Source organism: Diceros bicornis, chromosome 15 (assembly GCF_020826845.1).
Source record: "Diceros bicornis minor isolate mBicDic1 chromosome 15, mDicBic1.mat.cur, whole genome shotgun sequence".
NCBI lineage: Eukaryota > Metazoa > Chordata > Mammalia > Perissodactyla > Rhinocerotidae > Diceros > Diceros bicornis.
The window spans coordinates 11790194-11807356 of NC_080754.1; the positions used below are offsets into that span (position 1 = coordinate 11790194).

At 34.0% G+C, this 17163-nt stretch overlaps 1 protein-coding gene across 1 annotated transcript in view; it reads right to left on the reverse strand.

Moving 5' to 3' along the window:
• Nucleotides 1-17163, reverse strand: part of CIP2A (cellular inhibitor of PP2A) — a 40163-nt gene that overhangs the window by 17647 nt on the left and 5353 nt on the right. The window contains exons 3-12 of the mRNA XM_058555750.1: nucleotides 15735-15847; nucleotides 14781-14875; nucleotides 14163-14259; nucleotides 12912-13034; nucleotides 12620-12765; nucleotides 9452-9527; nucleotides 5638-5856; nucleotides 4403-4562; nucleotides 2746-2887; nucleotides 1543-1642 (exon numbers count right to left, since the gene is read on the reverse strand). Coding sequence (XP_058411733.1) covers nucleotides 1543-1642; nucleotides 2746-2887; nucleotides 4403-4562; nucleotides 5638-5856; nucleotides 9452-9527; nucleotides 12620-12765; nucleotides 12912-13034; nucleotides 14163-14259; nucleotides 14781-14875; nucleotides 15735-15847 — 1271 coding nt within the window. The remainder of the gene's footprint in view (nucleotides 1-1542; nucleotides 1643-2745; nucleotides 2888-4402; nucleotides 4563-5637; nucleotides 5857-9451; nucleotides 9528-12619; nucleotides 12766-12911; nucleotides 13035-14162; nucleotides 14260-14780; nucleotides 14876-15734; nucleotides 15848-17163) is intronic.

Below are 17163 nucleotides of genomic sequence, written 5' to 3' on the forward strand. Positions count from 1 at the left end.
GTCTTAAGTATTTTGATGAATTTAAAATATGTCTTATACACAACTGACTGATGTTTTGAATTGTTGTTTTATTTTTCTAGCTACTATAAAAGAAAAACTAGCTAAAAGAAAAAATGGTGAATCATTTCCAAATTAAAGTCAAAAATAAAAGTAAAATTCAAATTAACTCAGTAAAAAATTTTAATTTAGGGGTTGGCCCCATGGCGTAGTGGTCAAGTGCACATGCTCCGCTGCTGGTGGCCCGGGTTCGGATCCTGGGCGCGCACCAACGCACCGCTTAGCAGGCCATGCTGTGGCAGCGTCCCACATAAAAGTAGAGGAAGATAGGCATGGATCTTAGGCCAGGGCCAGTCTTCCTCAGCAAAAAGAGGAGGATTGGCATGGATGTTAGCTCAGGGCCAATCTTCTTCACACACACACAAAAAATTAATTTAGTAACTAAAATAATTATATTTAAAGTATAAGTCTTTCATGTCAGTATATTTTACATTAGCACTGTAAGCTCCAAATCATCTATTTTGAAAAACACCTCCTAAGAATTGACATAAAATCCATTTGACTCAATTTCTAAGTTGAGTACGTTGTTAATAGAGAAAAATATTAAAATGTAAATCTTTTATAATTGCCAACATTTTACAATGTTGAGTGTCTTGTAGGTACTCAGGAATAAGCTAATACCACAGAACCATGATAAGAGCTGGCCTTTATTTCCATAACCCCCATAGTCACCCCTCATAACTCCTCCCATTGAGGGGGATGATTATTTCTACTTTGTAGTCAAGGAAAGTGGAGCTCAGAGAGGTGAAACAACTTGCTCAGGTCTGCACTGACTGGTAAGTGGAGTCAACATCTGAACTCATTTCTTAAGCATTATGCTCTCAAAGTATACAAGTAGCCCGTGCCTAAGGTTTCAGTTTGGGCTTCTATCCTGTCTACACAGGCACTAGAGCCATCCTTGTTACATTATAGTAACTTAATTCACACGTTTGTTAAACACTGATTATAAGCCAGGTTTTGTGGCTATCAAGATGAATACCTAGAGCTCTTATTCAGCTACTGCTATCATCAAAATTTGTGAATTAGCTGTTTTCTGCACACTCTCTCTCATCTTATTATCACTCACAATCAAGTCCTTTTCTTCCAGATGTCTCCCTATCCTCTTAATATCCTACCTCATCAACCCCAACCAAAAAGAAAAACCCCAAAACAAACACCACTCCCCCATGTGTGGCACTGCAATGCCAACAGAAATAAAGAAACCTGAAGTATGACACAAGAAGGAAAACGCTGAGGAAGCCCCACTATCATGAACATCCTGTACATTAGAATCAGGAGCACTTAAGTTCAATTCCTATGAATCCATGTAAAACAACCACGTAGTGAGAATATTGCAGCTACTTAATTAAGAACTTCAAACTTTATTCTCATGGCCAATTCTAAGAGAAACATCTTCTAAAAATTAAGAATATTAAAACAGAAACTTATATATTAGGAAGCATTTACATATAAATAAACTTCAATATTTGAAGAGCTTAAACTCACCTGCAGGATTTTGTAGAAACTTACTTCCATACCAGGAACCAGCTGTTTAAGTTTGTTCATCAAATCAAGAGTTTTCAAAATTACATCAGCAGCAAGTTTGCTTTAAAAACAAGTCATATTTAGATCAGATGACTCAAAAATTGCTCAGAGCTTACTTCTGACCATTATTCTAAAGAAAATAAAAAACTAACACCTTTGTTTTTAACCTCAAGAAGATTTAAGTATTGTTTCTTTTGAAAAAGAAAAATATCAGAGACCAACATCCTTATAACCCAACATCCAAAGAGAACACACTGGCATTGCGAGTCTAAGTTTAGACAGTGTTTCTTTTTCTACTCTCAAATATCAACACGCTTCAATTCTCTGCTTCAAGTTACTAGCAGCATCGGCAACACGAACTATCTAATTTTTAGCTTCGTCACTGGAATAGCAACAATAGAGGGCAACCTTAGGCAACATAAAATACCTAATATTTACTGAATGAATTATACTAAGCTGTGTTCTCAGCCTTGTATCTGAAAGGGAATATAAAAAAGTAAAAAGAGATAATCCTGTTCTTGAGGAGGACAATTACTGACAATCATAACACTTATGCAAATTGGAACAAATCATAGTGTCTAGCATTTAGCAGGTCTTCAATAAAGATTTGTTAGATGGACTTAAATCATATGTCGTGGGGATAAAATAATCTCATTACTCTCAGTGAAAATTCACCTTTAACCATAAGTCTTGACATGCTAAGGAAGAAGAGGTGTCTTTGTTATTAGTAAACCTTCAGCAGTGACTGATTTCCTTGTAAAAAAAACTATCCTTCTGTTTTTTCATGCTTTTTCACTTAAAAATATAAAATTAAATAAACATAAAAATAATTACTGAGGCAATGTCAAAAAGGATCCTCAGAAAAGATATGTTTAGGAGTATAAAAGACCCTTAGATAATCACAACAAATTAAAACAAGACAAAACAAACCTAAACAATGAAAAATAAATCACATGTTAATGTTTCTTCAAAAGCATGTGATCTATGAATTGACTGAGTTTTTTTTAAAAATTCATTATGAAAATATTTTTAATTCTTTGCTACACCTTGAGTTACTAGAACATACCCAAGGATGATCCTCCTAAAGGGATGAGAATCACTACATCTTTTGATTTTTATGAAGTTTGGCCTTATCATTTTGCCATTTGTATTTCATATACTCACCACAATTCAGAATCTGCTACCTTTGTTCCAAACCCCAGATCAATCTTGCCATATGTAAACTGTTGTTCTATCAGAGTGGTACATTTGATAGTAGTCACAATTTTTGCAACATGAATTCTTAGAGTATCATCACCACACAGAGGTAAGTTTTGTTAAGGGACAGACACAAAAATTCTCAAAAGATATATTTGTATAGCACTTTACAGCATTTAGGATGATCTCATATAAATTACCTCGTCACTCCAATTATTGTTCCCTTAGCTCAGTGACATATTAGGAAATTAGAGCTCAGAGCATTTAAGTGACTAATACATGGTAAGAGATGAGACTGACACCAAAAATTTCTGACTCAAAGGTAAAGCAGAAAAAGGATCTGTTTCGCTACTAGATGTTAGTTTTCTGTTAGCAGTATCACAATGGTTCCATAAATATTTATTGAACCAAGGTAAGTTATTTTCTCCTAATTTGTATATTGTAAGTTAATTTGAATATCTATCATTAAAAAAGAGTCAAGTTAGGTACATTCAACAAGAGAAGGCCCGAATATATTATAGACATCTCTAAGCATATATTACAGACATCTCAAGCAAAGTAATCATTTGTCTCTATGGCAATGGTTTTCAACTTTGGCTGCATGTTAGAAGCACCTGGGTAGTTTAAACAATCACAAGCACTGCCTAGGGGTTCACATTACTCCATTTAAGTTAGAATCTCTGGAAGTAAGGTTCTGGTGTCAGTATTGTAAATGTTCTCCAGGTGATTCTAATACATAGCCAGGGCTGAGAATCACTGCTGTAAAGGTAGAGAAAAATTATGCAGCAGCAGCTCAGAGAAGAGATTAAACACATGTGGAGTTTACTCTAGGGCAGGACAAAGTTGAACAAATTCTTGTTGCTCTGAGATACAAGGAAACTTGACCAGGTAAATGTAAGACATCTGGCTGAGATATAGTGGCTCCTTGCTGATAATAAAAAAAAGCATTATTGAAATATTAAAAAATTAGACTTGGACTTTTTAGCAATTTAGAATCAGCTATCTAAAAAAAGCTAACACAAGGAAAGACCTAAGACAGTCAGTATACAGAAGTTAAGCAGTGACACATTGTACTCAAGGTCTTCTTTTTTTGAAATGAATTAATTTGTCTTGATAATTGTTTTTATGACCAAGTGTGATGTCATCTTCATTAAAACATTTATGGAAGTTTTAATTTTTAAAACACAAGCTAAAAAACTAAGCTAAAATAATGACAACTCTACTAATATTTCCTTATTGTCTCATACACTCCACCAAAGAATGGTACCACAAATCATCTAGGGGCAGCAATTAGCACCAGAAGAGAGTAACAGGGCAGTTATTTTAGAATATATCTCCTAATCTCAAACTGTCATAAAAAGATCCCAATCAAGTTTAAAAAGCATTTCTGAAAATGTTCTTTAGCTTAAAAGTTTTACATAGAAAACAAGGAAAAAAAATTCTGTATAACTTTTTTAGACTGTTCATTGAGAATTAAACTATAGTTTAAACTGCAGTTCAATAATTCTGAATACCTACAAGCATGAAAAGTGAAAAAATTACAAATGAAGACAAAAATGCCATAAATGCTAGAAAAAAAAATGAGTGGTTATTTTGTTTCCATGTTTATAACAGTAAAGGATATTTAACAAAACTTGAACAGCCTTGACCATCCTTTCACATTTTTTTCTAATTAAGGCCTCATCTAGATTTTGTTCTGTGAACTGAAGCTGGTCAAGGATTGTAGGCAGCAGCAGGATCACAAAACGGTCAGCTGAGGAACAGTTAGCAGTATCTACGACATCCTGGAGAAATAACCACCACCGATGATTAAAAATACAAATAAAGATGGAATACAGAATGCAAAAATAGTCATCATTGAGCTGCAACACTCTCTTTAAATTTCTTATAACTACTTCAGTAGTTCTTTGACCTGTGTCTCCTATTTAAATCTACCCTTTTATCCAGTTTTGAGTGCTATAATGACTTTTTTCTCAAAAGGAAACTGCAAATAAGACTTTTTAAAATGGACTGTATCTGTGATTTAAACATTATTCTAAATTGAAAGTATTACTGAAAACAAATACCCTGAATTTGCTAAATGTAATTATAATAATTAAATAATAGACACTGGTCTTAATACTTTACAACCACAAATAATTCCCATCAAGAATCTCAAATGGATTTTTAAATGCTAAAACTGATTGTTAACAGTCAAGACCAACATAAAACAGAAAGAATAATTTGTGCATAATCCTTAACAAATACATTTAATTACTCTACACATTTTTATTTGTGCACAGGATCCAGTCACAAGAGGGGAAACACTCTAGAAAGATACTGGGGTAGGTAGTACGGGTATAAAAACAGGGAGAATAGTAGAGAATGCTAAATGACGCACATGGTAGAATCTCCCAGAATGTAATGGCCTCTATGGAAAGGATTTTTGTCTGCATCCTAAGTGCTTAGCAGTGTCTGGCATGTTCCACTCCATTTCACTGACTGAATCCAATGTTCCTATATTAATCCACTCAACACGTTAATAAGGACAGTAGATAGTATCCACTGAGATGGAGAGACAGACTGTGACTACTGTAAGAAGTACAGTCATACAACAAACCATACAAATCTTAGTTAACACTTATACTTATTACACTGAAAGGAATGTATATACAAGATATTCAGTGAAAAAAGGGAAAACACTAATATTTGTGACTTTGCCAGAAAAAAAAAATTCAGTAGCTGAATGGTAGGCAGTCTAGTAATTGAGATGTTTTCCTAAAGTCTATGAACAATTGGAAGTTTATTAGAAACATTTTTGAGAACTGTTCACTGAAAATCATAAAAGTGGAAAAGTCAATTTGTCAATCATTCTATTACCTCAAATATTTCCTTGAACAACTCCAATGCTAAAATAGAACAGTTTTCTGATCCATCCAAAGGCTGGCTTGACCAACGAAGTAGAGCCACAGCAGGTTCCAAACCTTTAGAACGGCTTCCCAGAACAGTGTTACCAGATGGAGACTGTTCAAATATCATCTGAGTGAGCACGTGGCGCAGCTGAGTCACTGAACAGAAGGCAAGAAGTAATTCTAAAACCTGTGCAATATAAAGTCTTCATTAAATGTCAATTTCATTGGACTTGAATGCACAAAGCAACCAAATGAGGTAGTTGAAAATGACATATACTTTTTAAGAAAATACTCTAAAACAGAAATTAAAAGCAGCTTCCAATATTTCTATCAGTATTATTTTTTAAAATGTGGTTATGTTCCAGAAGGTTACAAAGAAATTTGTTAATGATGGTTACTTCTGATAAGCAGGACTGTGAGAGCCAAAGAAGGAAGGGCAACTTCAACTAATGTTACACACCTTCTATAGTACTTATTTTTTTAAGCACAAACATGTTCTGTTTTTAAAATTAAAAAAAAAATTAAAAAATGAAATTAGTAATTATGAACACTTGCTATCATGCTAAGATTCAAGAATTGTTATAAAACATACTTTAGGATAATATTCAAAAGTGGCATCCCAAAGCTTTAAAACCTTAAGAATGGCTAGTTCCATACTACGTTTGCAAACTACTGGTATTATGCCCCTTAGCTCCCCAATTCTACCTCATTTCTTCTTTACTTCATAAATTGGGCCTGTGAAAATTAATAAGGGAAACCTCAAATAAATTGGAGTCAGGAAGGCCTGTAGAGGGAGCTCTCACACCCTGCCACTCCTTGTCAATCACCTCAAACAAGAAGACATCAATTACAGACCCCAAGAGGAAGAAGCATCAGTTACTGACCCCAACAGGTAGACACACCTTGCACTCCCAAAGAGGAAGTGCAACTACTTATTACTTCAGCAGGATGAAGGATGACTTCCTTCTTGCCCAGTGATAAGCTCAGCCAATGGAAAATGCCACAGCTCAGCCAATGAGAGGCTGTCATCACCTGAACTTCTACTTTCCTCCAATGAACTTTCATTTTTTCATTGCTGATGACTTTCTTTCCTTGTCACACCCTCCTTACTACAAAAGCCTTCTATGTTGTGTAACCCCTCAGAGAACCTCTCTGCTTGCCAGATGAAATGCTGCCCAATTCATGAATTGTTTAATAAAGCCAATTAGATCTTGAAATTTACTCAGTTGAATTCGTTTATCAACAGGCCCTACACCACTGCATAACATCCCACATCAACCTGTTTATTAGCTGTTAAGTTAAACTCTATCTTATTTCATATATGACCAACCTATCATTTAAAAAAAAATTGGTATCTCTTTGCCTATTCACTAATTTTCTACCTTTCTTTATCTGTTTCTTATAAATGACAAATAATTGGGATTTGTGTTTTGACCAACTTGACAGTATCTGATTTTAATAGAATTCAGCCCATTAGCATATATTATGTAACAAATGATAAAAATCATCTTTGATTTATTCTCTTTTAAATATAAATTGTAGTACTTGTTTTTGAATAGATAATACCGTCACTTGGTCCCAAAGTCAACGGTATCGGCCTGACCTCTAGTATATTCCCTGGAGGCAAGCAATGTTACCAGTTTCTTATTTATCTTACCAGAGATATGTTATGCACATGCACGAAAATACTTTCTCATGTACATTTTCCAAGTATAACAGAGAAATAAACAAATCAATCACTAGTGCAAAGCTAGATGGTTTTCCCAAAGTGAATACCCTGTGTAACTAGCAACCAGATCAAGAGAATTCTACCAAAACTCCACACTTCCCTTGTGTCCTCTCCTAGACAATGCCCCAACCATTCCTCAACATCAGATTTCTGACACCACAGATTAATTTTATCTTAGCTATTCTTGAATCTTTGCATTTCCATATAAAATTTTCAATCAGTTTGCCAGTTTATATAAAAAACTCACATGGAACTTTACATATAAATAGAATCTTACAGTGTATACTCTTACATCTGGCTTCTTTAGCTTAGCATTGTTAGTGACATTCATCCACATTGCTGCATGCAGTTGCATTTTACCCATTCTCATTGCTGTATAGTATTCCAGTGTATAAATATACCATAGTTTACTTGCCCATTTCACTGCTGATGGCATTTAGGTTGTTTCCAATTCTGGGCTATTAGGAGCAGTACTGCTATGTTTTGTACATGTCTTTTGGTAAATATATGTATTCAATTCTTTGGGGGTAAATACTTACCAGTGGAATTGCTGGGTCGTAGTTTATGCATATGTCTAACATTAATAGATAATACCAATTTTCGTAAGTGGTTGTACCAATTTCAGCCCACGAGTACTGTGACACTTATGAATTTTTTACATTTTCATCTATGCTTGATATTATCCATATCTTTAATTTTAACCATCTGGTGGTATGTAGCGGTATCGCATTACCATTTAAATTTACATTTCCTGGAAGGTTAATAAAGTTGAGTGACCATTTCATATTTATGATCAATTCAAGTTTATTTTGCTCCGGTTATCTACTGGGTTCAGGGTTTTTCTGATTTATATGTACAAGTTTTTAAATAATATACTTTAGATAAGAGTCCTTTGTTAGATATACATACTGAAGATACCTTTTCCCACTCTGTGAGTTGCCTTTTCACTCTCTTATTGGTGGTCTTTTCATAAACAGAAGCTCTTAATTTTCAAGTAGTCCAAGTTATCAACTGTTTTCCTGTATAGCTGGTGCTTTTGCTTCCTGTTTACGAAAATCTTTGTCTATCCTAAGGCTGTGAAGATAATCTGATAGCTGTTTCTTCTAAAGTTTATTCTTTCACCTTTCACATTTAGATCTACAATTTTCTGGAACTGATTTTCACATATGGTGTGAGGTAGGGGTCAAAATTCAGTTTTTTTCCCACATGGATATTCAATGGACTCAGTGTCACTTACTAAAATGACCATACTTTTAAGATTGTACTGTTATCAATCAGGAGACAATATACTGTGGGTTTGGTTTTGGACTGTACTCTGTTCCATCGGGCTAGCTGTCTATCCTCACGACAATACTGTACTGTCTTATTTATTGCAGCTTTACATTAAGTCTTGATATCAGGTAGTACTATAAGTCCTCCAACTTTGTTCATTTTTTTCAGGATAGCCATGGTTATTTTGGGACCTTTGCATATCCATATGATTTTTATAATCAGCTTCCCAATCTCCACAAAACACCAAAAACAAAACAAATACGAACAAAAAACCTGCTGTAATTTTGATTGACCTAGTATTATAAACTCTTCCAATTTATGAACTTGGTATATCTGCATTTATGTAGGTCTTTTCTCTCAATGTTTTGTAACTTCAGATTAGAGGCCGTGTACATGTTTGGTTGGATTTATCCCATAAGATTTGACATTTTTTAAAATCAGTAAATGGTATCATTTAAAAAATTTCATTTTTCTGTTTAACATTTTCTACACGTCTTTTGGTGAGCTTATGGACATGTCTCCCTTCGCTATGTAGCTTGGAGTGGAATCGCTGTGTCATAGGGTACACATATGTTCAGTAGGCACTGTGAAACAGTTTTCCAAAGGGATTGTACCAGTGTACGAAAATTTGAGGAGGGTTCTAGAGTATTGGTAATGTTCTATTTCCTGATCTAGACACTGGATGTGTTCAGTGTAAAAATTCAGAGAGCTGGGCACTTAGATTTTTCTGTACATTATAGTTTTTGAAATGTTTAAAACAAAAAGTTATGTTTTTACATACCTTTGAAGAAGAATCAGGATCCTTTCCATTAAGAAGAGCTAATACTTGATTAAGACATGAAGAAAAGTGCTCATACCTAGGTTTAAAATAAAAATATACATCAAATGATAATTAAGAAACTGACACATCAAAGAGGATTTATGTACAAGATAAATATAAAATTTAAGGCCAGCCCCGGTGGCCTAGTGGTTAAGTTCAGCATGCACCACTTTGCTGGCCTAGGTTTGGTTCCCAAGCGTGGACCTACACCACTCGTCTGTTAGTGGCCATGCTGTGGTGGCAACTCATATACAAAAAGAAAAAGAGGAAGATTGGCAGCGGATGTTAGCTGAGGGGGAATCTTCCTCAGCAAAAAAAATAAATAAATAAAATTAAGTGTATTTTCTTTCATTTATTTATTTTGAGCTTCTAATATAGAATAGTCTTGGTAAAGTTTATACTTAAAACATATTCTACCACTATGATATACATAAATTGGCTCTGTCACTTACTGAACAGTGAAAAAACAATGACTCATGTGGCAATAAATAAATCATTGAAACTTTCAGTACCTCAATTGCCTTTTTTTTTTAAAGGCTGTGTTCAGTTTGCAAAAATTCAAAGAACATGGAATATTCTAATAAATTAAACAGCCACTTATTTATAAAGCACCTACAATTGCCAAGCATTAAATTAGGCTCTGCAGAGATGGAGGTAAGGGGCAGGGCCCTGTGTTACACGACTCTAAGAGGTACTAAAGGTATCACTCACATTATACTATATGTGACAGGTGCATCATGGATGTGGGAGAATGGTGCCCTGTCAGAGAGCTCACAGTCTAAGGATGGAGGCAGAAAGATAGAAAATAACAACAAGATGTAATGTGCAATACAACGCTATAATGGAGAAATGTATAGGATGCTGTGAAACAGAGGATGGGTATCAAGCCCAGACTTGGTGAGACAGGCCTGATCAGGTGAGGCTTCCCAGACTTGAGTCTTAAAGAATAAACAGGAGTTAGACGTATAAAGGGGAAAGAGTATTCCAGCCTTCCAGAGGAAGTACTTCAGAGGAAATAGCATACGGATACATGAAAGGGCATTTCTAACAAGCTGGAGGTTCTATTTATAGTCTGAAATAGACTAAAGTACATAAGAAAGCAAAAGTGAAGAAATAAGGCTGAGAGATTGTGAGGGACTAGATTTTGGAGGGCTGTACTGAGAATTTGGATAGTCACCTTGAAAGCAATGGGAGATCACAGATTTTAAAATGGACAAATGGTTGAAGAAAAAGTCGAAAGTTGAGCATATGTATAAGACCGTCAATTGAATGGGAAGCACTGAAGAGAGAGGGGAAACTGCTGACGATAGCACAGAATGAGAGCTTAATGCACAGCATAACAGGATATACCTATGAGTGAAACAGAATGACAATAAGTAAGAATTGGTATAAACACAAGTAACTTTGTTCAGCACAGATGAGGGAGCTCCAATCAGATAGGATTCCATTTTTTTTCCATGAAACAAAGATAAGGTCATCTTGAGTGAAAAATGGCAAGAGGAAAGTGGTAAATATTTGAAAGAGCCACCATAGGAAATGTGAAAAAAAGTTCATTGGGAATTAACTTAAGAAGTGTTGCCCAGATAAACTTAGAGATAATGAATATGTAGGATGCAAATTCATAAAGTGTGATTTTCTCAAACTCTGATTAGGAACCCAGCATTAAGTTAGATTCTAGAACAGATTCAGAAATGTTTTGCTAAAGGTACAGCTGATAAACAAGAAGACAACACATAATTAAACATAATTTTCTCTCCAGAGGTGATTCTGGGGTTCTAGGCTACACAGAAAACAGATAATGGACCTGAGAGATTTACAGAGTGATTAAGTAACCACTTACTAATGCTAAATCAGATTATCCTTCTGTCCTCCTGGAGAGGTATATCCAAAAGAATTTTTCTGTCTACATGTAAGCTGTTAAGCACTATTTGAGGGGCAGAATGGGTATGACATGAGAATATACTGGGAGAACTCTTAGAACAGATAAAGAGAGGGCAGGTAAAGGGAGGGCACTATGGAAGAAAGTTCTCTTATCTACTAGTGCTTAAGAGAAGAAAAAGTGAAATGTTAATGTGAATGCTTCTTGGTTTTGCAAAATATCAGTTAACCATATGAGTACTGGTCAAGTTTGCCCTAATGCTTAGCTTTTGTTTTTTTAACTTCTAGTATGCTCCTTCAAGATTAGAGACTATGTCTTCATATCCCTGCCACTGCTAATACTCCCTCTCCCCTAGTGCTTGACCACAGTGGGGGCTCAATAAATGTTTTCTCATTTGTGAACGATTAGTTAATTTAACTCTTCGAAGCAATTTCAAAACTTAGGACCACAAAGCAGCTTAGGCACTGGGAAAATTTAACTTAAGATGCAATAAGGCCATGAGTTCTTTGGAAAACAGTTGCTAATTGATCTCAAAAATACATGATTACAGGAAGTGCCACTAAGATAGAAAGGACATATAAAGGTGTTCTCATTTTACCTTAACAACACAACACAGGCACATATTGAAGGAATCCTTAGCCATTTTTTATACAAAAAAGAAAAAAAGAAAGACATACTGACATGAATGTTCTTATAAAAATATTCTTTCAAAAAATCATAATGTTGGGGCCAGCCCCGTGGCTTAGCGGTTAAGTGCACGAGCTCCGCTGCTGGCGGCCCAGGTTCGGATCCCGGGCGCGCACCGACGCACCGCTTCTCCGGCCATGCTGAGGCCGCGTCCCACATACAGCAACTAGAAGGATGTGCAGCTATGACATACAACTATCTACTGGGGCTTTGGGGGAAAAATTAAATAAATAAAATTAAAACAAAAAATCATAATGTTCAAGATTTAAAACTGGTTTTGAAACAGATTACTCAAGATGTGTACACTTTGGAGAAAGACACAATCTACTCATCTGAGAGAAAGACTAAAACATACATACATACACACACACACCCTTGTTAAACTTTTACATTTCAGGCCAGGAAAGCAAAAAGAATGGGAATAAAGCACATCAAAATATTACAATTTAGTCTATTGTGAATCAATAGAATCCAAGTTTACTACATCTAAAAAGGCAGTTTTATTTATCACAAATACATTTTGGTTTAAAAAAAAAGTCCTAAAATTTGCCAGAGAGTCATACCTGGTAAGATAATCAGCAATTTTAGGATTCTTAAGGAGATCCATCAGCAGATCAACTGAATACTTTCTAGTTAATGTGCCATCACCATTTATGAGGATATTAAATATTAGCTGAAAAGTCTGATGAATGTTTCGAGCATGGAACAGCTTAAAAACAAATTAGGAAAAGTATATCACACAAAAAAATTTAAGTTGACACCATCCCAAAACATAACAAAAAGCCTCAATGACTTTTAAAGTATCAGAGATTATAAGCTTCAGAATTATCTTAATAATAATAAAATCATATTTACCTTTTCCCCAACCTCTTCATTTAATGTCAAACTGGACAATATTGAAAGTGCAAACACAACCACAGTTAAACTACTATGGGCCAAGAAGCTTATGAGAGTTCGATAAAAAGATTTCACATTATTCTAAGGAAGAAAAAAATTTAAAATAAATTAGAATGAAAAATTATGAGTTTTACATTTTGGTTTAAAAAGTATGTCCTTAATAAAACTGTATTGCATAGCTGACAGTAGCTAGGAAAGTGGATCTTGAAAGTTCTCATCACAAGAAAAACAAATTTTTGTTAACTAGGTACAGTGACAGATGTTAACTAGCTTTATTGTGGTGATCATTCTGCAATATATACAAATATCAAATTATTACATTGTACACCTGAAACTAATATAATGTTGTATCAATTACACGTCAATTAAGAAAAAAGTATGTCATGCACAGAGTGGGTAAACTTTTCACTTAAGAGATCATTTAAGGAGTGAGTGAGATCTCAGGTACTTGCACATACTGCTTACAGTAGTATAGATAGGTACAAATCTTAGTGAAGAGCAGATTTTAGACATGAGATTATGAGCGGATGTTCATCTTTTTCAAACACTTCCATGGCTCAAAATAACCTCCACGTCCAAAGTAAGACCAGGTCAGTCAGAAAAATCCAGCACATTAACAAATCAGATATTGTTTAATTTAAAATTAAACAGGTAATATTGAATACTGCACAGGAGGGGAACTGTTCACAAAGCACCTTAAAGAATCAATGAATGTTCTTGATTTAATATATTTTTAACAGTAGTTCAGTTAACCTCATTTGTGTGCCTTTGCCTATCACAAGTATTGGTAGTTGATGCTAGGCATTCACTCATGGATCTTTCTAGTGGAGTTGCCATTGATTTTGTGGAAACAAAAGGCTGAAGTAAATGGGTTTGCCCGTCATGTGCCTCTCTTCTATCAGCACAAAATAATTCAGTATTTCTTGTATTATTTAATGCCACAAATAATAGGATGCTATGGAGAAGAAAAAGTTTTAGTATTCAATGCTTGTATTAATTCTTATCTTATTAAATACAAGATATACAAAGGCTGGAATGCTTCAAGCTATTTATATCAATCTGATTCTTCATTAACTTTGATGGGTCAGCTAGATCAGACATGAGAATTCTTGTTAAATTTTTTTTAAAGAGAAAGATGGATAACATTTTCTTTAAGCATAGAACCTAGCACAAAACAAGAAAGAAACATTTTACAAATAAATTTCTTACCAAAGTTTTTATGTGTGTCTGAACAGAAAGATTATGTCGACAAAGATTTGCCAGTAATCCTAGACAAGGCATTGTTAACTCATCTTCAGAAGACTGACTGTTGTTTAAAGGAAAATAATAAAAGCAGCATTAAGTTCATCCTAAATTACTCAAAATTATATAGTATTTTACACATTTAAATTCCTTCCTTTTTACATGCAAAAAGAAAAATCTGATTAACATGTGAAGATAGTGAAGCTTTGATAGTATTGACCATTTATTTCATGTTTTGAACCTAATGACACTATTCAATTGCAGCATAGAAATATCGAGATAACTGTTTAGAACGACCATGTGCTATCTCATCAGTATATTCTCCTAGCAAGAAGAGCAAATGTATACTATCATTTCATTAATTTTTGTTACAAAATAAATATATATACTATTGTTACAAAAAATTAAAGCTGCTTTGCACCATTTGATCCTTGAAATCATCTAAGAGGAGTAAAACAAGAATCAGAGTCTCATTCAATTTAAAAAGTCAGAAAAAATTACGTAAGACAAATTGAACTGTTACATGGTCTTAGTTTAAAAATAAACCAACAGATTATTTGGTTACATGTTTGGTTGCATACTTACACATGATCTATCAGGAATGTAATTAATTCATCTATATTGGCACCAGAATGGAAAATTTTGACATTATATGTTAACCTCTGCAGAAGCTGAATGCACTGAAAATAAGAAAATAGTAATGAATATAAACATATAAAAACATATTGCATGCTCACAATGGACTCCAGTGCATATTCTGAGCATGTCACTATTTTAGGAGGCAGTTTAGAGCAAGAACTTTTCTATTTCTTAAAACAATTCTTTGTGTGTGTTTTTAAAACACATACAAAGTAATGAGACTACTAAGAACCGTAGGGTTCATCTCCTATTCACACATTTCTATATAATCTATCTCAACAGAGCATCTTATCATCAACCCGGTTCGCTCAATCATCTTAAACTTGTACGCAGGTTGAAACACACATATTCCATCAATTCTAAGACGTATTTTTTCACATTTTACCATCTTTAATATTGAATGTCAGTTTAATTGGCACTGTTTTCCTTTCTTACACCTGATGGCATTTCACTTTCAATGAAATATAATGGGGATAAGAGCTTTGAATCTATGCTAAATAAGACTATATCTATAGCTTTAAGTTTTGTAGAATGTTTCCTCAACAGACTAAGACTAGATGCCAACATAGATTATAATTTTAATATGAATAGCTAACATCTCAAAACGCTGACAGCTGTGTTTATAAGTCTGTCACAGCAGTTATAACGTAGATTTGTTTTTCTTCAAAAATAGTGCTAGATGTGGATAAGCTTCCCTTCTTTAGAAACTTTTAAATAGTAGTATATGTATGATCAATCAGCTCTTAAATTTATTAATAGCTACTTGGCCTAATCATATAGTACTATGCCAGCATATACACTATAAGATAGCAGTTTATCATAGATGCTATCAATTTTGATCTGCAAATAAGGAAGGCAGAACAAGTATTAAGTGAGAAAGAACTTTCTGGGTGTATATACCTGCAAAAACACTGAATCATCACGGCAAGTGCTGCTCCGACAAAGCACTCCAGCCAGAACACTATTCAGATTGTATGTATTCTGAAGACAGTCTCTGGTTTCACTGTCTACAGCTGTAAGTTAAAATAGAACAGCCCAAAATAAATCATTTTAACATATGGTCTTCATGGATGAAAGATAAATAATTTAAAATGTACTTCATATTAAATTTACCACATATAAAAATATCAAATATGATATGGTTAAAGTTTTTTTTTACAAATATCTTCCAATTTAGAAGTTTAATCACAGAAATTATATAAGCTGGAAAAGGCAAGGGAGTATGAACGTTTCCTTTTTTGTCAATAAACAAACAATTTCTCTATGTGGAATAAATTAATCTCAAGGAAAAAACGCTTTATATATTTGTAGAAATTTTGCTATTAAATCATTATCATTTCAATTTTTTTGTAATCTAAAACTACTCTATAAAGTCTATTAATTAAAAAAATACAATTTTAAAAATTAAAAGGCTATTGCTTAAAAAATTTCTAATATATTTAAATGTTGAAAGTGACTGCCACTTTCATACAAACTGTTGGTGGGTGTTAGAATTAGTGGAACCTTTTTGGAAAAGAATTTAGTAATGACTATCAAATTGAAAAATGACCTGAAAATTCTACTGGGAATTTATTCAGCAGAAATACACTAATATTTGAGCAAAAATACATAAAAATGTTCACTGCACTATTGATTAATGGCAAAAACTTGAAAAAGAACAGGAGTACCCAACATTAGGAGAACAGCTGACTAAATTGTAGCACAATATGGTACTAGGCAGCTATGAAAAAGATACCAATATGGAAAGATAGCTAAGATATAGTAAGTGAAAAAAGAAAACATCTGATGCCCTGTAACACCATTTTTGTTAAAAACAACCAACTTAAAGATCTAAAAATTATTTGTTACAGCATAGAAAAAGATCTGAAAAGACATATAACAAACCACTAAGAAATATTATCCCCAAAAGTGGAAATGATGAGGACGGTTGGTGGTGTTGAGTAAAGACTCATTCTATTCCACTCCCTATATCTGTGCTAATTAGGTAGCCACTAGGCCACACGTGACTATTTAAATTTAGATTAATTAAAATTAAAGATGCAGTTCCTCAGGCTATTACCCAAACTTCAAATGCTCGACAGCCCTATGTGGCTGGCTAGTGGCTACTACATTGGACAACACAGATACAACACATTTTATCATCACAGAAAGTTCCATTGGACAATACTGCTGTACGTTTATACTTCTGGACCACTGGGATTTTTTTTTATGGAAAGCATATATTAAATTTTAAATCACACACAGAAATATCTCCTCTCTGCCCCCAAACACAAATCAAGAAAGTAATCATTAAATGAAAATTTAAAAGCTCAAGATAAAGTAGGAAAAA